General features: G+C 51.2%; 1 protein-coding gene and 1 long non-coding RNA gene across 11 annotated transcripts in view; one reads left to right on the top strand and one right to left on the bottom strand.

Moving 5' to 3' along the window:
• The first annotated feature begins 1 nt into the window (after position 1).
• Positions 2–16,654, top strand: LOC113989308. The gene is made up of 7 exons (XR_003541198.2): positions 2–147; positions 2,116–2,171; positions 3,044–3,264; positions 5,672–5,767; positions 10,172–10,316; positions 13,210–13,344; positions 16,268–16,654. It is a non-coding gene; the product is annotated as an uncharacterized LOC113989308 (long non-coding RNA).
• The window catches only part of NEO1 (neogenin 1), a 171,693-nt gene continuing 161,486 nt past the window's right edge, over positions 13,678–23,884 (bottom strand). For 6 of the 10 annotated variants that reach the window (XM_027723580.2, XM_027723590.2, XM_027723615.2 and 3 more), the window contains 5 exons: positions 23,781–23,873; positions 20,678–20,836; positions 18,925–19,179; positions 18,268–18,404; positions 13,678–16,403 (listed from right to left, as the gene is read on the bottom strand). In XM_027723580.2, coding sequence (XP_027579381.2) covers positions 16,320–16,403; positions 18,268–18,404; positions 18,925–19,179; positions 20,678–20,836; positions 23,781–23,873 — 728 coding nt within the window. In that variant the 3' untranslated portion in view covers positions 13,678–16,319. Of the gene's footprint in view, positions 16,404–18,263; positions 18,405–18,924; positions 19,180–20,677; positions 20,837–23,780; positions 23,874–23,884 lie in introns of all 10 variants that reach the window. The other 4 variants (XM_027723608.2, XM_027723600.2, XM_027723640.2 and 1 more) reach the window with 4 other exon arrangements.

The following is a 23,884-nucleotide window of genomic DNA, read 5'->3' as shown; positions in this document are numbered from 1 at the left end:
ATAAAGCATTTTTTTTTCCCTTTCCTTCCCCCCCACCCTCGCGCCCGCTTTGTTTTCTCCATTTCGTTTGTTTAGGTTTAACTGTGCTTAGAAACAAAGAAAAACACATGAAAAACAACAACAACAACAAAAAAAGAAGATAACCAGGTATTCTTAGAGCTATAGATTTTTGGTCACTTGATTTTATAGAATATTTTAATACATGGAACAAAAGGATATGAGCAAATTTAATCCAACGAGGTAACGCACAGGCGAGGCGTGTGCCTGAGCTGGAACACGTGAATGATCAGCCATAGAAGCCACCAAAAAAAGGTTTTCCTGTTGAGACAAAGATCCGAGGTTGACGTGGGCTGTAGGAGGTGACATCAGGTCAGGTCTGTAGCTGGTGTTTTAGGACAGTCCTGGTTGGCCTCAGCTGTGACCCTGGTCCGCAGCACCTGGTTCTGGGGGTTGTGGATGGCCCACTGTGAGCACCAGAAGGTGTCCCTTCCTCCCATGTTCCCTCCTGTGTTCAGATTGCAAAGCAAGCGAGAAGAGGGGGGAGTTTCATTATTCCAGACCCCTCTAGGGATTTCCCAAGGGCCAAGTTTTGGTTTGGACTCCACTTGAAGAAGATGAAGGTGACCAGCAGGTGGACGGGCTTCACTCAGATTGTCTCTTTCTGACTCCACTGATGCTCTGATGGGAACAAGGAGCAGTCCCTTGTAGGTCACAAGGAGGGCAGTGTTTATCCCCTCTGTATTTTTGTCATGGATGTGGGCAGTGGGAAAAATTTTGGCTCTGCCAGCACACCAGGCAGTGACCTCAGCTGGCACAAAGGCCCAAACTTCAGCCTCTCCATGGTTTGGAAAGTGTGTGTGCAAAGCCAGGGGAGGGATGGAGAAGGAAAGCACTTGAACCTTCCCCTGTCACGTTACTGTCTCAGTGTCCATGGGCTGACTGCTTTGAAGAGAACTAGAAAAGGACTGAGCAGTGGGGTGCAGTCACCCCTGCCCTCCTCCTCCTCAGCCTAGGGGAGTTTGAGCTTTGAGGCACACAGAGTAGTTCTGGTGCCCAGCCAAGAATCCTCCAGATTTGCAACTGTTTTCACCACTCACACCAGATTAGACCAGAGATTTGGCCAGCCATGGTCTGTGTTTACCCCCCGCTGGGGGGTCCGAAATCCTTTGTTTGATTTCACCAGCAATAAGAGCTGCACCCGATGGGCTTTGGCCTGGCCCTGCAGCTGCAGCGTCACTGGACAAACCTGGGGCCTGGCAGGCACCTGGAGCTGGAGTTTTTGGGCTCCCCTAAGGCAGTCAGAGTGGGATGAGGGGGTGAGGGGCCGCTGGGTGCACACTGAAAAGATGCAGCCTTTACCTCTAGAGTGAATGTCTCCTTTTCTGTTACTTTGATCCTTTCTCTGTTTCAGTTTTTCTTAGGCCAAGAGGTGTCTACACCTCACTGTAAGAGTCAGGTGCTCAACTTTTCTAACCCTTGTTAGAAAGACATCCAGCCTCCCTCTGTTTCCAGCTATCATGGGGTCCCCAGAGGGAAAGCAGGACTTCATGCAGCAGTGCCAAAAACTTATCCCAGTAATGATATAGGTCCCTCAAACTCCCTCTCTGACCTCCTCCCACCCCCAAAACACTGGCTGACAGTTGTTTTTTATACTGAATTGTTTGCAAAACTCTTTGACATGTGCCTGTATCTCGAATGTTGCTGCAGCATTCCTGGGCACTCCTGCTTCAACGTGCTTTGGTGGCTCAGATGTAATCAGCTTTGGTCTTCCTTAAAGGGTCAGGGGAACTCTAGAAATGTTTTTTCTACTAGCTAAATACACCGATATATGTGTGAGTGTGTGTGGTGGGAGGGGTGCATGTGTGTGTGTGTGTGTGTTTGTATAGATTTTATATATCTATCTATATATACACACATGCTTTTATATATATAGTATAGTTATACACCTATGTAGTCTATTTATGCACACATGTAAGCACACACACACACACACATTTATATATATATATATATATATCCTAGTTTTAAAATACATGTCAATTTTGACCCTCCTGTAGGACTGATTGGCAGGTGATAATTATAATCTATAGATCCTGCTTTTCCAAATATGTACAGGTTCATCTTGAAACAGGAATTGAAGCAGACTCACAGACCCTCTCATATTTTCAAAGGTACGAGGCAGTTCCTAAAAGGAAGACTCACAATATCCTTTTCAGTTTTCTATTTGGTTTAGCAAACTTTTTCCCCCATGTGCTGGAGGGCCCCTAGAACGAGCATCTCGAGAGGCTGGGAGCTGAGTCTGGCTGTGGGGTGGGAAAGCAGGGGGGAAAGGTCTCCAGCCCAGCAATGCCAAGCCCTGCTCGATGGCTGTCCTGTGACTGCTGCACTGGTACTTGAATTCACCAGCCCCGTGGACACTCAGACAGGGGGGGCACAGGACCCCCGGGGCTGGCTCTGGCAGACGTGTGTTCCATCACCACTGCTGAACATCCTCCTTTGCTTTGTGTTTCACGGGGATCTCCTTTGGTTTCCCAGTTCTTAGCAGTGCAGTAGCCAATATTGAGTTATTCTGACTGGACCCCAGTCAACACTAGGCTTGTCTCAGTAGGTGGAACTATATTTATTATTATTATTATTATTATTATTATTATTATTATTACTACTGTTATTTTTGTTTTCTTTTGGGGGGAAGGGAGGGAAGAGTTCTAGGGGTGGGGTTTGCAATATAAAACACACAATAAAAACCTTAGTAAATAAAAACATGAAAAACCCATCCCTCTGACTTGCTGTATGCTTTAAGTGGAGAACTTCAGGCAACATGAGATGAGGTTTAAAGAAGAAAAGTCCCTTGGGTGGAATTTCAGTCCTTTGCCTCACTTCTGTCTGTTTTTCTGATGTCTTCAGAGCTTTAGCAGCGTGTTGACCACCTCACATATTCTCATCTGAAGTCTGTGTTGAGCCATTGACCAGTAGAAGTGTAAAACTTTTGCCTACACTTGACTTTGTAACAGTTCAAGGGAGGAATCTGGTAGTTGTTTTGCAGATGTGTGTACGAAATCCTTCACGTTAACGGCAGACATGGCAACTCTGGCTGACTGTGATCCGTGGAGAAGGGCCCGAGGAGCAGGATGCAGATGTGAACAACCTGGAACAGGGACTGCCACAGGAAGCAGGCAAAGCAGGGAGGAAGGAAGCAGCAGTTTGCAGGTCTCAGACTAAGGTGGATGGTGATGCCAAGGTCAGGAGCTGATGTATTTTAGGAAGGTAAAAAGGCCTCAGCTCTCAGCTTTCATTTCACTCCTGCAATGCCCTCTCGGAGTCTGTGTCCAAACCCTCTCTGGGAAGTGACTCCTGCTGGGTCAGTTGTCATGTTTCCATGAGAGAAGTTCAGGCACTAAAACGTTGTTTGACCTTTCAAAATTAATTTCTGTGCCAGGCTTTTTTATTTTACATGCCATTACTCTAATAGAGGGAATGGGTTGCTAATCCTGCCCCATCCAATTTATTTTTTTTTAAATTATAAGTAATGTTTAAATGTAAACTTTCAGCTTGGAATAGAACAAAATCCAAGTTTTGAGCCCTTAAACTTCCCTATGAAACCTTCCTTTTGCTCCCCATGCCCAGGTTTTGCTCTCCAATCAGGGTTCAAGGCACAGCCCCACTGCCAGGAGCTGCAGTAGGATGGGCAGGACTCTGTCAGGAGGATCTCGTGCCCTTCCTGAGGGCAGAGCAGAGCACAGGAACACAATATCCATGAGGCCCTCCAGGCAGACGTGGTACTGGGGGAACCAGTGACACACCTTGGAGGCTGGTCTTTTCCCTCCCAGAGCATTTCGACACTTGTGGCCACATCTCTGCTCCAGGCCATTGTGGATCAGGGCAGCTTTTCCCTGACAGAGAAAAGCCCTGGCTCCACTGTCTGGAGGAGCTGGAGGAAGCCCCATCCAGTGTAGAAAAGCACACTTGGAAAGGCTTGGCTGGTCTAGCAGGGGTTGGTGCCTCCTTGTCTTCCTGGGAGGAACTAAGACCACACTGGGATTTCATGATCCGGCTGTTGAGAACAAACTCCTCAGGCACCACAGCCAAGTCACTGCCCATCAACAGGGCGGTTTGTCCACCCCTCACCACCCCCTGCCCTGCAGTGCCTGGAGAAGACCCTGGTGTGGGGGCTCAGAGTGGGAAAAAGGCAGGATCATCAGCTCTTGGGATTATTTCTCCCTTTGCCCAGTTGCAGTTTGGCCAGGGCTGTTGGTGGGAATTTCAGCCTTGTCTTGGGAAACTGTCCTGGACTGGCTGCCTACCCCACTCACCCTTTCCCCCAGAGAAGCAGGAGCATTCTCCAGTTTTAGGAGAGAGGCAGGAGCTCCCAGACTCACTGGACCCTGTGAGAGATTTCAGGGTGTTGGACACAGTTCCTGGCAATGCTTTGCTGCAGGCACTGGAATTGTCTGGTCCCTGCACCAGCCAGCCTTAGACAGGAAGGGAAGTGATGCCAGAGCCACAGGGAGGAGCAGGCTGAGGCTCAGCTCTTGGAAATGAGGGTTTTCTCCCCCCCTCACTGAGCTGTTTGGTGGTGAGGTTCATGGAGCACTGTGTGGGCAGAAACCTGGCAGGACCCTGAGCCTTGTTCTCCAGTCACAACCACCCTGAGAGAGACTCTGCAACACCCCTGATGTTCCCAGGAAACCTCACACTGGGGATGGGGTTGTGCATGCCCTGGCCGAGTCCTTTTTTATAATCTCTGTAAATTGAGGGAGTTTGTAGCCCTGGGCACAGGGCCGAGGAGCTCAGATGAGGCAGCAGGAACCCTACAAGGTACTCCTGTGAATACCCAAAACCAAAAGAGATTTGCACCTTTTTCCTCCTTGCTAGAGGAGTCATCGGTAAATTAGGAACTATCCCTTTAAAGAAATTAATGCATCATAGTATAGTGTATATTTTATTTAAAGTAAAGACAGCAGTGACAGCTTTGACTCCACCAGCCTCAGGGCCAAGCTTGTACCTGCCATCCAAGGCACTGCTGTGACAGTGAGACATGAACTGCAAACCACTGTCCCTGTTACTCTGTGGGAGATGATCCCTTTGGGATGTGGAAGGTGTGCAGGTGATACCCCCATTTATAGCCAAACCACAGTGTGTGAAAACAAATGAGGGAGTGGCTGTAGGGCTGGCACAGCCTGGGCAAGGTCACCCACTGCTGCCCCTCCACCCGCAGGCAGAGAGGTGACATCCCGCTGCTCATACCCCTGAAGGACTTTTCCAACACCTTGGGAATTCCCTGCTGCCAGAGCTGCAGCAGGTCACCCACCTGAGCTGCTCTGCAGCCACTCCCTGCAGACTGCAGAGAGCAGGAGTGGCTGAGGGGCCCCCAAACCTCCCCCTGGGACTGGAGACACAGCGAAGGGGGAGGAAGGTGAGGGCACAGAATGTTCATTTCCTCACGAGGGGGGTGGGCAGAAACCTTTCCAGTCCAGCCCATCTCTGCCAGCAGCCTGTCCCTCCCTGGGACAGGGATACAGAACTGGAGTACAGATCCCAGGGGAGGCACCAGGATGGGAGCAAATTCCTGGGGCCCAGGGAGGGAGAGGAGAGGGGCCAGGATTGGCTTCTCAACAGTGCTGGGCATCCTGCTTGGGCTGAAAGGCTGACCAGGAGTTTCTGCTTCCCACAGGAAGGGAGCCAGAGCCAGAGCTGGTGCCAGCATGGTCCCAGCACCTGATGAGGCAGGATCCTTCCCCTTGGAGATGATTTTCCCTGTCCAGCACGGGTGAGTGGCAGCCACGTCCCTGAGCCACAGAGAGGCTCAGCTGGGACATCAGCACCGTGTGGGTCCCAGGAGAGGGCAGGAAAAAGCCCATGCCAGGCCCCCAGGAGCCCAGTGCCAATGCTCTGCCCCAGACCAGGGGTAAAGCCCAGGAACTGGGATGTACTGGCATAAACAAGCAGCCCCTTTTTGCTGGAGGCACTTCGATGCCACAAACTCCCTCCTCATTCACTACTGTCCCCTTGCAGGCAGTATCCCACCCCTGCAGCCCTGGCTGAGGTGACCTGTGGGCAGGCCCTTTCCCACTGCTGAGCTAAAGCTGGGCTCAGTAACTCCTCTCAGCAGTGGGAAGAGAAGCAGGACAGGGAAAGCAGCAGTTTGGTTTTGCCGTCAGGAGCTGGAGGTGGTTTTGCAGCAGTTTTTCATCACCTTGCAGTTCCTCGCTCGCATTTCTCCCTTTCCCCACACAGAGGAATGCTCCTGTCACAATCCCAGGTTTTGTGTGTGCCTGTGCCCCTCCTCCCCCACCCCCCTCCTCCGGTTTCTAACCCAAGTCTACACCCAGAAACCTGCAGAAATTAAATCAATCTGCTTAGGCACGTTGTGAGCAACCTGCTTGCAGAGGTGCAGCCTTGGCTGAATGCTGCTTTTCTGCAGGAGGGGACACCCAATGGCCAGCCCCAGGTCATGGCTCAGCAGCACCTATTTTTCAGCACAGACCAGCAGTGCTGAAGCCTGAGGTCCCAGATGCTCTCCCTGTTTAGGGTGTTGGCTGGGAGGCCCCAGGGGGCATGACCCTGTCTCTGAGCTGCCTGCTCTCAGTGCCACCCTCCCCAGGGACCCCCCCAGCAGCACATGGGGGAAGCTGAGGGGGAGCTGGGGGTCTGGCTGTGCTGGGATCAGAGCACAGTGCTGTGTCTTCCCATTGTCCCCAGCCCTGCTCTCTGGATGGGCAGGGTGTCTCCAAACCCATCCCCTCAGTGCCTGATTTCTCCCTGTCGATAAAAAGGGGCTGAATTTTAACACCAGTGTCTGCACCTTGGTTTTGTCACATCATTTGCAGAGGCCTCAGACATTCACTAATTCCTGCACACCTTTGCCTGAGCCCCACTTTGACTTTAGGCTCTGATTTTAATGGAGCTGAATATGGTGCCATCTACTATGGCAAATTAAGGGAAGAAAATCCTGACGGCTCTGCCATTTACAGCGGCAGGAAGGAGATTGATTTTCTTTTAAGCAGCATTGCAACCCAGCTGCCTCCAGCTTCCAGCTGACCCCAATCACAGCAGCCACTGTTCTGCTCAAGTCCCCCTTTTAGGAGGCACCTGATTAGAACAGACATTGAGTGAAGTCTCACAGAAGAGGGAGATGCTCTTTTGTTTCGGTGCAGGAGACACAACAGCTTCCTAGGTTAAAACGGGAGCTGTAGCCCAGCAAGTGCCGGGCCTGCTGTAGGAATTCCGCTGGGTGACCTCTTGGCCTGGGCACTGCAGGACCCGGCTCTCCCACCCTGCCCCCGGGAAGGGACTGGGAGCAGCCCGGAGCTGTCCCGCAGCGCCGGGCAGGAAGGCGTTAACGGCAGCTCCCGGTGCCACGTGTCTGAACGCCTTCCACTCTCTGGGAAGCCGCTCTCCCTGAGTGTGCTGCAAATTAGAGAGCCCTTCAGGGTCATTTTCCCCCTCTTCCCTTTTATTTTGTGTTTTCGTACACCGCTTTGTTGGGCTCTGATGGGAATGGCCCGGGCTCGCCCACGCGGCTGGCACAGCCCCTCCGGAGGAGACACGTGCTGTCCCCTCCGCCCTGCCGGGGCCCTGGGGGTGGCCGTGGCTCTCGGGTGTCCTGGCCACCCGCTGCAGCCCCAGGGTGGTGTCCGTCCCTGTCGGCTCCTCTGCAAGGCTCAGGGCTGACTGGGGCCGCTCCAGCCCCCAGGGATCTGGGAGCTGCTCCCTGCTATTGCTGATGCTCCGGTTGGCCCAGCTGCCTCCCCATCCTGGGAACAGCTCCATGGGGTGGGGGTACAGCACATCCAGGTGCTGCTGGAGCAAACCCACCAGAGCCGGAAGGGCCGAACGGACTTGTGGGATTTCTTGTTCTTAGGAGGAAAGATGCAGGACAGGGCTCCAGTGCTGCTCCTTTGTAAGCAATTCCTGCTTTCCCCTCTCCTCCCAGGAGCAGCCTGGATGTATTGCTAGGAACACGGGACCCCTCCTGGGGAGAGAGGGGGCATGGGTGTAGGGTCAGGACAGTGCTCATGGCTGCACTGCCAGGCAGGAACACTGTCCTGAGGGATTATTAACCCTTTCCCTGCTGCCTCATGGTTCATGTCAAAGGTTTCAGTGTCAGGACAACTTGGTATTTCATGATCCTTGTGCTCCTGGAAAGGCTGTGGAACTGAGGACATACATACTTAGCTCTATGAAGGTGCTCTGCCAGGGCTGCAGATACTGCAGGGAGACCTGGGGACACAACACACACATTTTTAGCTCCCTGTCCCCAGCAAAGTGGTCTCCAAAATCATAGAGTTTGGTTCAAGTAGTATGAAAACAGGCAGACACCAGCCTTGGGCACTCAGGAATATCCTCTGAGAGCCCATGAGTCACAAGCCCTGGGACTCAGCACCCAGTTCTAGTTTATCCTGGTGCTATTCTTTGCTTAATGGGTTTTACTAGATCCCAGCAGATCTCACAGCTCCTAAAGCAACCTTGGTTGGGAACGATGTCCCCACTCCAGCCCTCATCCCATGGACACTCCACTGCAGCAACCAAAGCCCAGCTGGGTGGGCAGAGCAGCCCCAGGCATGAGCAGCTGGGTGGGGCACTCAGGTGATGCCCATAATGGGGGCCCTGATTGGGGGTGAAGATGGGAAGCACCTGGGAAGGGTGGGGCACTCAGGTGATGCCCATAATGGGGGCCCTGATTGGGGGTGAAGATGGGAAGCACCTGGGGAGGGTGGGGCACAGGGGCAGGGTTCAGTGTGACCTCTTCCAGTCCTTGCAGCAAACAGCAGCTTTTTCTAGGTCTGCACAGGTAATAGGGGTGGTGGGATTTTGGGGTGGCTTCTTACTTTAAGCCCACTTTTTGAGGGATGCTGGTGGTCCTTCTAATTCCTGGCTGCTGGAAGCAGCTGTGGGGAAAGGCTGAGTCCTGGCTCTGTGCTCCCAGTCCACACTGGGCACTCTGCCCCCAGGACATGGCTGCCCTGGGAGGTGGTGTGGGGGGTGTGGTTGGAGTGGAAGGTTCTGGAAGGTGCTGTGTGTTGGTACCTGGGCTGTGTGCCATGTCTTTAGGGTCCCCTCCATGCCCACAGGTTTGGGGCCAGGACAGGGCAGCATTTCCCCCCCAGCCCCGTGTCTGGGCATGCCTTGTCCTTTTTGGCTTCCCCACCTTCCCTGCACTTCCAGCCCCACTTTCCCAGCACTGGCTGCACCAGCTGAGTTTTTTTCCTGTTTTTCCCAACTGGGAAGAACCACCCCAGTTATCTGTGCTGGTGCCCAGACCTGGGCAAGGGAGGGCAGCAAATCCATAGGGATCCAGAAGGGAATGCAGCCATGGAAGCCCCTGTGAAGCACCTCCTTGTGCCTCCAGCCTGGTCTCCAGGGCATGGGGATGCTGTGAGGGCTGTGTGGCTCTTCAGAAGGGGATGGAGAAACCTGAAGGAGCAGCCAAGGGGTGAAAGGGGGGAGGCAGGATATGGTCCAGCTGCTGGGGGACAGCCCTCGAGGTTGGGGGGTGCTGGGAGAGGGCACCATATGGGATGATGGAAAGCCCTTGGGAAGGTTTCCCTGGTAGCTGCTCGGTGCCCTTCTCCAGCGACAGGGATTTTTTGTTTCTAGGCTCCACATCCTCACGGCAGACAGATTGATGGGATCGGTGTGGGAGCAGGGATGTGCCTGATAAAGCAGCAGCAGCTGCCAGGGAAACCCCTGTGCGGGAGGGAGCTCCGGCCCCGCCGTCCTCCGCAGAGCCGGGATGGATGGAGCGGATGCTGTTACCATGGTGACGGTGCCCACCGAGGACAGATGGGCTCTGGTGTTTTCCTCACGCGCAGAGATAACAGGATCCGAGAGGATGCTGTCGGGAACGCAGCCATCCCTGGTTTCCGTGGGGAAGCCCCTCTCCGGGCTCTCCCTGGCCGGGGCACAGGGCGTGTGTCTGATCACAAACCCGGGTCCGGCAGCCCCCCCGGGTGTTGTCCCCTCCCCAGTCCCCCTCTCCTGCTGCGGGATGAGACCTGGGGGTTGGCCTTAGCAGCAGCCTCGTGCTCCCTTTGAAAGGGTCCCGAGGGGGTCTGAACTCAGGTCAGGGTTTTCCAACACCTCTGCCTGGATGCTCCAGCTCTGTCAGGACCCACGAGCCAGGGACAGCCACTGAAGTCACTAATGGGGTTTCTCTTTCTTTTCCCCTCAGCTTTGCAGCCCAGGACTGAAGACCCCACCTCACCTCTAGGGGAAGATGAAGTTATAGGAGGTGGAGGCACTGACAGCCAGCCTAAAATGAAAAAGGGACACAGCCTGTGGCAGCCCAGCCTTACCCTGTCTGCAGCCTGCTGAGGGTGAGTCCTGCTGATCTGGATTAAGTTCATGTGTGATGATTTTATTGCCACATCTCTGCATGCCTCGTTTAACTCTCCCAGCCTTCCCCGTGCTGGGGCTGCTGCAGGAGGCTGTGACCAGGGAGGGGTGTGTGGGGCAGGAGGCTGTACCCAGGGGTGTGTGGGGCAGGGACAGAGCTCTGCAGCCCCTGGAGCAGCAGCACCTGCCATTCTCAAGGCTGCGCTTGTGTCACTGGTGCATCTGTGCTTGAACTGGCCCTGTGCCCAACTCAGAGCACCTGCCTGAGGGGGGGATGTCCTGAGACAGCCTGGCTGGGGAACAGGGCTTCCTCCTAAGGAATTATCAAGGAAAATCAGCATTTGCTCCAAGTTTCAGCCCTGTGGGAGTCAGGTTTCATGGACACTGTGCCTGTGGAGAGGGAGAGCTGGAGGAAAGGCAGTGAGTGCTGGAAGAAGGCTGGGAAACAGGAGCTGAAATTGGGAAGCAACCGGGAAAAGTTGATTCTTGGTTACCAAAGGACAGGGAGCAGGTTATTGTCCTAGTGCAGCTGCTTCCAGCCCTGTGCAGGCACCTGTGCAGGGTCAGAGAGTCACTCTCAGCTGGTGAAGAACACGTTTCCTCACAGCAGGGGGGTCCAACAGCATTCTAATAGGCTGAAGGCTTTTTTGCTCCCCCTCCTTGGATTTTAGTCTGTCTCCCTGGCCCCCTTTGGCATTCAGGCTTTCCCTGCCTTTTCACAAGGCTGAATTTGTGGATGTTTTCCACTCTTTCACTTTTATGTGCGTGTTCTCATGGACACTTTTCCGCATTGTGCCTGCCAAGGGCTGACTTTCCTTTTCCAAATCTGCTGCTTCTGCTGCTGCCTCTGCCCTGTCAGCCCTGCATGTGATGTCTGTCCCCTGGATTTCCAGAGAGCAGCACTCTGGAGAGCTGGGAAGCTCTTCTGGAGGCAGGAATTTTGCTGTGTATGCTTTTGGAAGGTTCTAGAGAGGCACTCTGCAGCTCAGAGCTTGGCTTATAAAAGTCCCACAGCTGATACTGTGTAGTGAGGGGAGATGTGTAACCTGGCTGGAGCCTGTGTTGGATTAGGAGAGCCCTGATCCCACAGAAACAGGCTGGGAGAGCTGGGGGTGTTCACCTGGAGAAGAGAAGGCTCCAGGGAGACCTTAGAGCCCCTTCCAGAGCCTAAAGGGGCTCCAGGAGAGCTGGAGAGGGACTTGGGACAAGGGATGGAGGGACAGGCCAAGGGGGAATGGCTTCCCACTGCCAGAGGGCAGGGATAGATGGGATATTGGGAAGGAATTGTTGGCTGTGAGGGTGGGGAGGCCCTGGCCCAGATTGCCCAGAGCAGCTGTGGCTGCCCCATCCCTGGAAGTGTCCAAGACCAGGTTGGACAGGGCTTGGAGCAACCTGGGCTAGTGGAAGGTGTCCCTGCCCATGGCAGGGGGTGGAAGGAGATGGGCTTTAAGGTCCCTGCTAACCCAAACCATTCTAGGACCCTATGAAAAGCTGTAATGGTTAATATTTTTGGCAAAGGCTGTTGAGTTACATCCCGTCGAGCCCCTGCAGGATTGCTTTTATGGAGATGAATGTGGTTTAAATCCAGCCTCAGTTCATGTGGAGATGGATGGCTGCTCTTAATGGGAAAAAGCCTGCAAGTGTTGCACCAATTTATTGCAGGTGTTTGAGGCAGCCCCTTCCTTCTGCGCTGGGAGCCACAGCGCTGGCAGGGAAAGCCAGAGCCGGGCGTGGAAAAGCTGTAATTTGCAGCTCGAGTTCTTCCCTGAGCTGCCGCTGAGGAGCAGCAGCGCTAACTCGAGGCTCCTCAGCAGTGATTCCCTTCCAGGCGGCTGCAGCTCCGTGCGGGCTCCGTGTGAGCTGCAGCCTTTCAGCAGCGAGTCACCGCTGCCATCTGGTGTCCCCGGGCTGTGCCACAGCCCTGTGACATGAAAGCAGGTGTCACCTGTCACCTGCCTCAGAACGGCACAAACCCACCCTCTGTCAGCCGGACTGACGGGCAGAGCAGCACCGGGAGTTATCTGCACTGGCCGGCGAGATAAACTCACTTTGTATCGTAGAACCTGGAGCACGAGTGCTGTGAGGGGCGGCTGAGGGAGCTGGGGGGGCTCAGCCTGGAGAAAAGGAGGCTCAGGGGGGACCTTCTGGCTCTGCAACCCCCTGACAGGAGGGGGGAGCCGGGGGGGGGGGTCGGGCTCTGCTTCCAGGGAACAAAGGACAGGAGGAGACGAAACAACCCCAAGCTGTGCCAGGGGAGGTTCAGGTTGGACATCAGGAGGAATTTCTTCATGGAAGGGGCTGTCAGGCATTGGAAGGGGCTGCCCAGGGAGGTGGTGGAGTCCCCACGCCTGGAGGTGTCCAAGGAATGACTGGACGTGGCACTGAGTGCTCTGGGCTGGGGGACAAGATGGGGATGGGGCACAGGGTGGAGTCGCTGACCTTGGAGGGCTTTTCCAACCTCAGTGATTCCATGTGAACCCCAGAATGGTTTGAGTTGGAAGGGACCTTAGAGCTCATTTCATTCCAACCCCTGCCATGGGCAGGGACACCTTGCTCAGAGCTCAAGGTCAGTAAATAGAGGGCAGGGTTTTAATCTGCCTGTCTGTGTCCTGGCTGTGCCTTGGGACACTCCCAATGCCTTTGCTCCCTATTTCTCCTCCCCTGGACACATCCCTGCACAGCCCCCAGCTCTGGCATGGCTGTGACATCCCTGCCCAGCCACAGGTCCTGGCTCCCCTTCAGGAGGATTTGGGAGTCCCTTCCCACCCGAGACATCAGTGTGGGGGCCCAATTTAATGAGTAACAGAGGGCTCTGATGAACAGCGAGGGGAGCAGGGGCTGTAAAGCCTGCAGGAGCATAATTCCTCTTTGCAGGGGTCAGGATGATGCTCCCAAGGACACGAGTGACCAGGAAAGTGGCTGATGACCAGTGGGAGTCCCCAGTATGAGAAGGAGGTTGGAGTCAGCAACAGGGGAGCAACCCGGATACCCATCGCTGCACTTCAAAAGGTACAGACAAAGCACTCTATTCCATGATTATAGTATTATTTTTCATGATTTACCAGTTTACTAAGGCTACTAAATGTCCTTCCCCTGATGTGAACCCCTTCCTTCTCTACTTGCTTATTAAAAGGTGGTATTTTTTACCTTTGAAATAGAGGGAAGGCAGAGGTTACATGTTCAGTGTCTGCACAAAGACTGAGGGAGAGTAACAATTTTCCTCTTCCTTCTCTGGAGGACACAACCTACCAACCCACAGCAACAAAAAGGGCAAGTAAAATTCCAAACCTGGTCCCTGTATCGATTAGGAATAATTAAACAAACTCTCCAAGCAGCCCAGAATTTGATTGGATTAAAAAAAGTGTATTGGATGTCCAATACCAAATAATAAACATGAAGTTATTAAAAAAAGCCATAGAGGATACAGCAAATACTACAGAAAAGCAAAGAAAAATTGTACAGAAAGGTCGACATCTACAGCAGCCCTCAAAATTATTCTACATGAGAATCATAAAACAATATACAGGTTTGGTTCTTTTTTTCCCCAAATGTCTGAGGGAAGCTGTCACTCAACAGCTTGACTATGACACTACAAGGATACACAATGTTCCAAATTTAAAATCACAGGATATGTAAGAAAACGTAGCATTAAAATGTGAAAAAGTGCAATACAGATTGTACACTGAATTGAATAAATGTTTTTTCTTTTTTTTTTTTCAGTTTAACCTTAAAAAACCAACTTTGAACAGTTGTTTTATCATTAAAAATATTCCCCCTCCCCAAATTCAATGACAATATTAACATTCATGGTGTTATACATAAGGAATATTCACAAAGACACCCCCCCCCCCCCAGCCAGGAATACTGTGTTTGTAGGATGGTATTTCTTTGGGTACAGGTAAAAAATAGGCAAAGGAAAAGGTTCACACCCTCCTTCCAGGTCAGGGTGTGCATTTTTATTCTTTAAACACATATTCTGTAGCTTATTTTGCCCTGAATTGTACTGATTAAAAGTCTAAACATCAGTTATCCAGGTGGCCCACAGTGCCCCAATTAATTTGATTCCCTCCCCTCCCTCAAAGAATAAATAAAGGCAGGAAATGTCCCAGAAATGACAACACAGAGTCCAGGAAAAGAAAGGAAGTGACACTACAGCACCATCCCAGCTGCTCTCCAGGTGATTCCATGGCTCTCCCCTCTCTTGGAGACGAGAAGCTTTAGTTCAGTTCAGTGGGGAACAAAGTAAAAGCAGCAGAACTCCTGTTTGTTCCTGGAGCTGCAGCAGTTCCAGCATTCCCTCCTGCTGCTCCCACAGGCCCAGCCCTGGCAGAGCCACAGCAGGGTCCCCAAAGCACCCAGACCTGCCTGGCCCCGAGATCCCAAATCCCAGGAGGAACAGATTCCCCTCTGAACCAGCAGTAAGTTGGAGTTTCCTTTTGTTCTGGCAGTGGAATTGCACACGAGTTCATCAGGCACCTGTGGGTGGGTTTGGTTACTTTACTGAGCTACAGCCCCTTTCCAGGGAAGGGCAGAGCCAGGTAATCACACATGGAGAAAAGGAAAACCCTTGTCCTTCCCTTTGACCTTCCCTTCCTTTCCAGACAGATCTGTGAACAGCACCTGAGTCACTAATACTGGTTTTCTTTTTACATGGTTTTCCAAAGTGTAAAAAAATACATTTTTGCCTTGTTTTTGTCTCTGGGGAATACTCCAGAGCTGGCCCTTGTTTGAGTGGCCTGGGATGGAGACGCTGCACTGGGGCTGGACGTGCTGCTGTGGGCAGGGAGTGTTCCCATGGGCAGGATGTGGTGTGTGGGGATGGAAGGGCCCACAGTTCTCTCCTGAGAGCCCAGGGAGCTCCACCCCAGCCCTGGGGCCTGTGCTGAGCCCTCACTCTGCACTTGCAAGGTTCATGATGCATCTTTAGCTAACAACAACAAAACAGTTGCCAAAATAAGCTGCATGTAGTGTCATCTAAGCATAAGGAACCCCAATTTACAGGAGGAAGTTCTGGCAATGTTTCTAAATGAGACTCTCACTGCAGTTCAGTGACCAGAGACACAGTGATGCTAAAGGGACAAGGAAGGACGTTACAGAAGATGCTTCATATTCTTCAGTCTTTCCAGTCACTGGAGAAAGACATGAAAACAACAGGAATGACCCCTCCCCCTGGACCCCCTCCCCTTCCCCAGCTACTTTTCCCCCCACTCAAAATATTGAAACTGCACAAAAAGCGACAAACAAGCCTTTCAAATTACATTTCAATTCAAACAGACTGGTAATCTCACAGTGATGAGAGGAGAAAGTCAGGCTTTTAATAATTATAATATAAAAATAATAAAAAAAGCTTACAAAGAGCAGTGCAGCATCCCAAAAGGCCATGGATTAACTGCCAGAAGGGGACGTAATTGTACGCAGAATAAAAAACAAAACAGAACAACCCACACTGGCAATGAATTTCCATACACAATAGAACAAGCAGTCAAACCTCAGCCTAGGCTGTGGAAAACAACAGTTTCTCCCTTTTTTTTTTTTTTTAATTACAATATTTTTTTCCTTTTTATAAAAAAAGATAAAATAAAAACACAAATAAAATTGTACATAAATGCCAATGTCCAACACTGAAAAGGCAGGGCAATCACACCACTGAGACAAAACCTGACCAGAACAAAACTAACGGCGAGTCCGTTTGCTTTCCTTGTGTCTGGAGTCCAGCCTGGTGTGTCCCATCCCGCCCGGCCCACAGGGACTGGAATTCACAGGGCCAAGACTTCACTGCAGGACGGTGACACACAGGTCCCCTCTGGTTGGTTCCTCTCCTTCCCACATTGCTCTCATGTGCTGTCCCTCTTTCTGGTTTGTTGTTTGTTTTTTTTTCTCTTTTTTTTCCTTTTTTTTTTTTTTTCCTCTGTACAATTCCTTGCGTTCCAAGGCTGAGTCCCACGACTTGCGGAGCGGTTTGGAGTCATGTCCCGGGGAGGTGGTCACGCCGTGGTGATGGCATTGAGGTCCTTCATCAGTCCTTCCAGGTGGGCCATCTCTTTGGTCAGCTCATCCGGCTCGTAGGTCTGGGGAGAGGGAGAGGGTTACTACAGGGGGCCTTGGCTCTCCTTAGGGAGGGACAGGACAGGAAACACAGAGGAATGGTCAGGGACTGCTGTGGGATATGGCTCTGACTCGGGAATAACCACACGTGGATTGGATTTAGCCACAGTTACAGGAATTAATAACTTGAAAGAACACTCTAAGGAGTGGCTGGAGCTGTGCCAGGGGAGGTTTAGGTTGGACAGTAGGAAAAGGTTCTTCCCCCAGAGGGTGGCTGGGCACTGAACAGGCTCCCCAGGGCAGTGGGCACGACCCCAAGGCTGCCAGAGCTCAAGGAGGGTTTGGACAATGCTCTCAGGGACAGGGTGGGATTTGGACTGATGATCCTTGTGGGTCCCTTCCAGCTCAGCATATTCTATTCTTTGATTCTATTTTCAGTGCAGCTCTTTGGGCAGTTGTGACTCAGAGTCCCACTGAATAAACCATGATCAGCTGATCTGTTTTCCTTGTCTCGATCCCTGAAGGGAACAACTGCCTTTGAACCAGAGTAGGCAGTTTAGAAAAGTCTTCCCAGCTTAACTGGAAAGCAGGTCAAAGGAATCACCTCAAAAGAAATGTTTTGAGAATCATTACCCTCCCTGAAATCACAGTGTCTGAGGCTCAGAGGTCCAGTTTCAGCTGCACTGATGAGCCATCACCTCTGTGATCAGTGCCTGTGTGCAGACACACCATGAACCACGGCAGCTCCAAACCTTTTCTGACCAAGTCCTTCCCAGTTCTGTGCAGTTTTCAACCTGACCCTGCTCTCACTTCCTTTCCTTCTAGAGACAAACCTTCTCCTAATTTAAATGGCAATGAACCTCCAGTTTATCAAACATCTGGACTGTACCAGAAAAGTCATCCCTGCCCAGGGTCCAACACATTATCTGACAATGATAAACAGCAGCAGCTGAAAGTAAACTCATTCCTACAGGCTCTCATAAAAAAATAGAGTTAATTCAAATCACTACCTAACCCTAAACCCCTTAATTCAACTTATAATTTAATTTTCAAAACTCATACTTGAACTAGCAATTTAATTTAACTAGTATTTAGTGTGCTGACTCTACCTTGTACTAATTTATCAATGAACAAATTTATTAATGGCTCTATTTGAATATTACCAATTTATTGATGGATAAACTAATGAGTAAGGGTTTGGTACTGACCAAACAAAACAAATAAAGCAGGAGTGACATCTAGACAGAAGGGCAAAAGGGCACCAGATCAAGTTTCTAGACCAGCAAACGCAGAAAGAAAATCAAGAGGGCAACAAAAACTTGTGACAAATGAAAAGGACAATGAGGAAAAAAAGTAAAATAAATTCAAAATAATCATTTCCTGTAGCAGTGATCAGAGCTAATACCTGTGTGATACTGAAGACAGTATATGATTCTAGTGATCCAGTACTACTGGAGAAACTTCTTGGCTTGCAATTTGAAAGGAAAACAGCTCTTTCAGTGCCTCCCACCCAAAACATCCTCAACATCCTTAACAGATACTCCCAAAAGCAGCCCAACAGGTGGTTGCATCTTTCCCAAAAGTCAGAACACTTTCACAGGAGAGACTACAAACATATTTGGGATGATGCTTAAAACACGTTGGCATTAGTGCCAAATGTTCCACGTGCAGTGACGCTGGGAATGCTCTGCAGCAGCAGGGTTATAACAGGGCCCTGCCCTGTACTTTTTATATGGATTCACAGGCAATGGGGGTGTTGGAAGTCTGGAGCCCTGTGTCAGTGCAGAATTCCTGAAGTTTCCAAGTATGACACAAATAAGGAGACACACACCACCCCCCCCAGTCTGTGAGCACTGCAAGGCCAGGCCTGGCAGTGGAAGTACCTACGCTTTCCGAGTCCTCCAGCATCCGGGTGGTCTCCTGCACGTCGGGGGCACTGGGAACGACCACGGGCATGGGAGGGCGAGTCCTTCCCAAGGTCCCGATGGACGCGGTCTTCACCGAGTGAACGGGGTGGGTGGGAGCTGGAAACAATGGTCAGAGAGTCAGGCCTCAGGGAATTGGTTCTTGGGCTTAATCAGAAAGGAAGAGAATAAGAACAGGGGGGGACGGCCTTAAACTGAAGGAGGGCAGGGTTAGATGGGATATTGGGAAGGAATTCTTCCCTGTGAGGCCCTGGCACAGGTTGCCCAGAGAAGCTGTGGCTGCCTCATCCCTGGAAGTGTCCAAGGCCAGGTTGGATGGGTTGGATGGCAGGAGTGGGACTGGATGAGCTTTAAGGTCCTTCCAACCCAAACCATTCTATCATGATTCTATGATGAAGAAAGATTGTATTAGAAGAAAGTGAACACTTAAACTTTGGAGCGTTGGATCCGAATTTTTGTCCAATTTATTTACGTACAGAAAAAGGCCTTGAAAATGACACCAACAGAACTCACTGCAGCCTCTGATACACTGCCTTGGGTGCCCAACTCCACCCCCCACCCCTCAAGGACCTTCCCTGTTAAACCCCCCCTGTTTTGGCAGCGGTGCCGTCCCCCTCACCTTGCTGGGTCAGCAGGGGGGTGCTGGGCAGGGCAGGGTCGTAGGAGGCCCCGGCCGGGGGCACCGCGGGCACCGCGAAGCTCTTGAGCGGGTGTGACGGGCGGACGTGGGCAGTGGGCAGGCCCTGGGCAGGGTCCTCCTCCTGGGCAGTGCCCAGGTACGAGCCCGTGGAGCCCTCGGGGTCCTGGTGGTCGGTGCCCGGCGGGGCCGAGGGCGCCGGCAGCGTGTCCGTGCTGGGCGTGTTCCGGACGGACTCTGCAACACACACACTGCAGTTACTGGCTGCTCAGAAAGGGCCTCTGGGGCACATGGAAACACAGCAGGCTACTGGGAAGCACCTCTTCCAGGGTCACTGTTACAGGTACCAAGGGAATTCGGATATAACCCCAGTTCTGTGTGACTGCCCTGTTTTACAGTGAACGACGGCTGTCTAGTGATACGAGCTGAGAACTGAATGATTCCACACCCCCACCAAGAGCAAATCAACAGTTCTGCACTGAAACAGCTCCATGGAGTAAGTCCTCAGATAAAACAGCAGAGAACACAAACATTCGTTCTCCTTCTGCCCTTGAGCATCTCATAGTACTGGCATTTGTAACCAAATCTGTAATTTAAGGTTCACACCAAGCACTAGTGCAGACACAGGAGCCTGAGTTTTTTCTGAGACAGGCTTGAAATCCATTTACCTGGAGTCACAGGATGGTTTGAGTTGGAAGGGATCTTAAAGATCATTTAATTCCATCCCCTGCTATAAGCAGGGACACCTTCCATTATCCCAGGTTGCTTCAAGCCCCATCCAACCTGGCCCTCAACACTTCCAGGGATGGAGCAGCCACAGCTTCAATGGGCAACCTGTGCCAGGGCCTCTCCACCCTCACAGGGAAGAACTTCTTCCTAAGAATTTCTTCCTACTTGCTGAAAGCTCAAACTCAAGCTCAAATGAAATCCCAGGCTTGGTGTGTTTGCAGCAGGCTCCACGCTGACCTGAGAGAATAATGAGATGGTATCTTACATTCAGGGCATCGTGATCCTACTTGGAGCACAGGCAGGGAAGGATCTGGATTGTGGGAGCTGTCACTTCACTGCTATAAACCTCTGCCTCTCACATATTGCCTCCCTGTGTCCTTGCAGCCTCAGGAACTGTTCTCATAAGGAAACAACACTTTTGGCTACGACACCTTAGAAGGTTGACCTTAAGCTAGAAAAGCTCAGATTTCCCTCCAACTCAACATTTTACCCACGTGCAATTTAGCAACAGTGTGGCTTCAGAAATCTTCAGAGCACTGGAGACATTGCAGAAACTACTGCAATTCATTGTGCTTCAGGCCTGAAAATACTGCATGGAAATCACCCCCATTTTCTGTGTCCCTCAGGAAGGTTAACAAATGTCAGCTCTCAGTAGCCAAGTCTGGACCTTTCTCCTCTCTTGGTTTGAAATGGTACTAACCAGGGAAAAAGTTACCACATTAAGTAGCTCAGATTTAATCTGGTGTTTCAGGGCTGAAGGCTTTAGCATAAGGAATCCTCCTGTTTGTGGCTGTGTATAAAACACGGAGCTTCCTCTTCCATCATGTGCCTCAAGGATCTGCACAAGTAAGCTCAACCTATCCAGGATTTTGTCTGCACTTACACCCACGTCCTTAAACCTCATGGAACACCACAGTGGGGACTGACCGAGTTTCAGGCTTTGATTTCCACACGTTTTGCTCCCGGTTCCATGAAAGCAACACGTCCCTGGTGGTTTGTGTCTCACCTGTGGAATTGGCCCTGTCTGAGTGGGACAAGGCCGTGCCCAGGGGCCAGGGGCTGGGCTGGTGGTGGAGGTAGCTGCGGGTTGGAGAGGCGAGGCTGCCGGAGTGGAAATGGTGGTGGGGGTTATCGAGTGAATGGATGGGATGAGCACTAATCACAGCTGTGGATGAACACAAGACAGAGAAACACTTAACACACACACAGTGCTTGTGGACTGAAAGGCACCACATCCCTCCCTTCCCCACACAGCCACTCGGCAGGGGAGCCAGACCCTCAGCTGGTTCACAATCCACCTTAAATTCCTGGGTCATCGGACCCGAGTCATGTACAGGACAAAAACATCACCTGATTACAGGCCAAAAAGCAGTACCAGCAACTTAATTCACATCAGGATGCACCGTTTGATTTCAAGGAAGAGAAAAGTTCAGATGAAGAATAGAGAGAATATAGATCTACTATCCACGTATAGTGTGTGTGTTAAAAAAGAAACAGCCCTTTGCTTCCTCATATCCTTCCAGGATTTTTGTATTTCAGTAGTCAAAGAAGGAGCTCACTTGGTACACACCATTACTGCAAATTATGCTAAAATGGAAGAGACTGAATTATTCTAAATTAGTACCTAAGAGGTAAATAACTAGATCTGAGTGCTCCAGTTGGGGGGAAGCCATGGGAAGGTGTCTGCAGGCTCAGAGTTAAACACATGGAATGGTCCTGGTGGTGCTTCCTGAGAAAGGGCCTCACATACCACTGTGAGCTTCCCGTGGAGCTTCTGCAAAGCCTAAATGACATTATATTAATGTTTCCAGTTACTATAAAACACAAACCTACTGCTGGAGGCCCTCAGAGCTCTTGAAAACAGGATAAAAAGTCAAAGTCACTAAAACGACCTCAAGCCCTGAGGCACCAGCAGACCTTGCACCTCCTTCCTCATCCCACCCGCCCCAGCCAGCTGTGCCTGGGCCTGGTTTGTTCTCCCTGGGCAAGGCAATGGCTAAGAAAGAGAGGGAATCAGCCAGGCTTTTCCAGGGAACGCAGCAGGACTGGCATCACAAAGGGCTGTCAGAGCCGGGGCTGGTGCTGCAGGGAAATCACATCCATGGCTGTATCTGCCACAATTATCACATCAGCCTGAACACAACCAGCAGGTACAACTGGAATTACTGCCTCCCAAAAATGTGTATCATCCTGTGTGGGACTGATATGTAGGCTGTTGAGTGTCTTTGCTGTGAGTTTTTCCTTTGCTACACTGTTTTTATGGAGCATCTGGTGATCCTGTATGAGTTTATCTTATCCTGTGTGTGTCCAGTGCTGCATCCCATTTAGAGAAAAACACTTAGGAGAGTGGAAGGTAACACTTATTGCTGCCTCAATCTGTTATGGGGTCACCCAGGTCTGCCTCCATCGTGTCCTAGTGCCTGGCATGGGACAGGAACTCAGCAGAATCCCACAGCTCAGTGTCCCTGTGGGACACCGTGTCTGACACAGACCAACTTGGAAGAAGTAATCAGAGTAAGGATTATTAGTGCAAAACTGCATCCTCTGCTCCCTCCTTGTACATGGAAAAAATGGGAGACAACGAGGAACATCAGACTGCTTATTGTAAAACCAAGAAAAAAGATGCTATTCTTGTAAAAAGGTTGTAGAACAAGGAAACAGTTGAAAATTCACAAACTGGGCTTATCAGGTCACCAGGACACTTGAAAAAGCAGGTAGAGAGGAAGAAAACAGTGCTCACTTCAGGTAATTAAAGCAAAAAGTTATAAAGTGGAAACAGAAGGGACTAATCTGAAATCATTCCTTATTAACACAAGGGGCTGTGGCAGCAGTTCCCTGGCTACAGGTGGAACATGAACACACAGAGCTCAGGGAAGTCTAAAGCTCAGCCCAGGGGAGCTCAGTGTAATTGCACTTCCCAGTTCTCTCCATGCACGTTGACTCCTGTGTTCTCCTGTGCTTGTTACTTGTGTTCTCACACAGGGTTTCAGTCTGGCTGCTCAGAGGTTCAGCCAAGTCCCTTTCCATCTTGGAGTCCTCATTTCAAAACTAGATATATTGTTTAATTCTTAAAATATTTCATCACAATAATAGCAGTAGCTTTGGTACCAGAGAAGGATCACTGCAGGGGTAAACAGAGTCACCCAGAAAACAGTGAGCACAAGTCCTGCAAAGGAAATCACTGATCTCAGAGTTTCAAGTCAGTAAATATGTCAATAAAGGGAACCAGCAAATACAGCTGAATTTTCAAAAAGGCTCCACTCCAAAGGTCAAATATTAAGCTGCTGCTGAGGGAAGGCTCTTGTATGGACTGAAAGATGGTTACAGATACAAAACCAAGGAAGGGGCTTGATGGTGGATTATCAAGACAGAGGATTATCAGACAGAGACTGCTACAGATTCCAAGTAGCAGTGCCAGCACTGGCTTTAATCAGTTTTCCTTCTCAGTGAGCAGACATGGAAGCAATCAGAGAAATCTTCCCATTTGTCAATAATTTTAAGGTCTCTGGGGTAGGCAAATGCCATTCTGGTGGCCGGAGCTCCAGAAGGGCCTCAGGGCTGAGTGAGAGAGCAAAGATTCCAAGGAGCTCGTAGTAAAGTCAGAGGAGGCTCTGAGAATGGCAACTCAAGAGCTACAGGGGATGGAGCAGCTGCCTCATGAGGGGAGGCTAAAAACGTGGGACTGCTTGGGCTGGAGAGGAGAAAACCAGCAGCTGAGAACCTGACAGAGATGGAGCAGCTCTCTGCAGTTCCTGTGGGACAGCTGGGCACTGGCAGAGTTCAGAGGGAACGGCTACAAAAAGCAGCCAAGCCCACAGGCTCTCCCTGGGAGGCACCAGAGTGGGATGGACAGACACTGGACACACTCCTGACTCTCCTCCACTCCTCACTCCAGTGCAGCTGCTCCTTTTCCCCTTTTCCCTTAGTCTAACTCTGCCTTTCCCATAAGGGCCTCTGGGGCCTCCTCTGAGCTGCTCCCACTGCAGAGAGGCTGGAATTGCTCAGGAGCAGTGAGCAGGAAGGTGTGGGTGTCCCTGTTTGTGGCATCAGTGTGGCTGGTTTGGGCGCTCCCCACTCCAGGAGCTGGGAATGGGGGGCTGGTGACTTACGCTGAGGTGGCTGAGAATCAAAAGGCATCATCATCTTGGGCCTCATCCCCCTCCTTCCTGCCAGCGTGGACATGCTGTCCTCGGACTCGTGTCCTGAGGGAGAG

The sequence above is a fragment of the Pipra filicauda genome, unplaced genomic scaffold (assembly GCF_003945595.2).
Source record: "Pipra filicauda isolate LSUMZ 115617 unplaced genomic scaffold, ASM394559v2 scaffold287_size946512_pilon, whole genome shotgun sequence".
Taxonomy (NCBI): domain Eukaryota; kingdom Metazoa; phylum Chordata; class Aves; order Passeriformes; family Pipridae; genus Pipra; species Pipra filicauda.
This window is presented reverse-complemented; position numbering and strand designations above follow the sequence as displayed.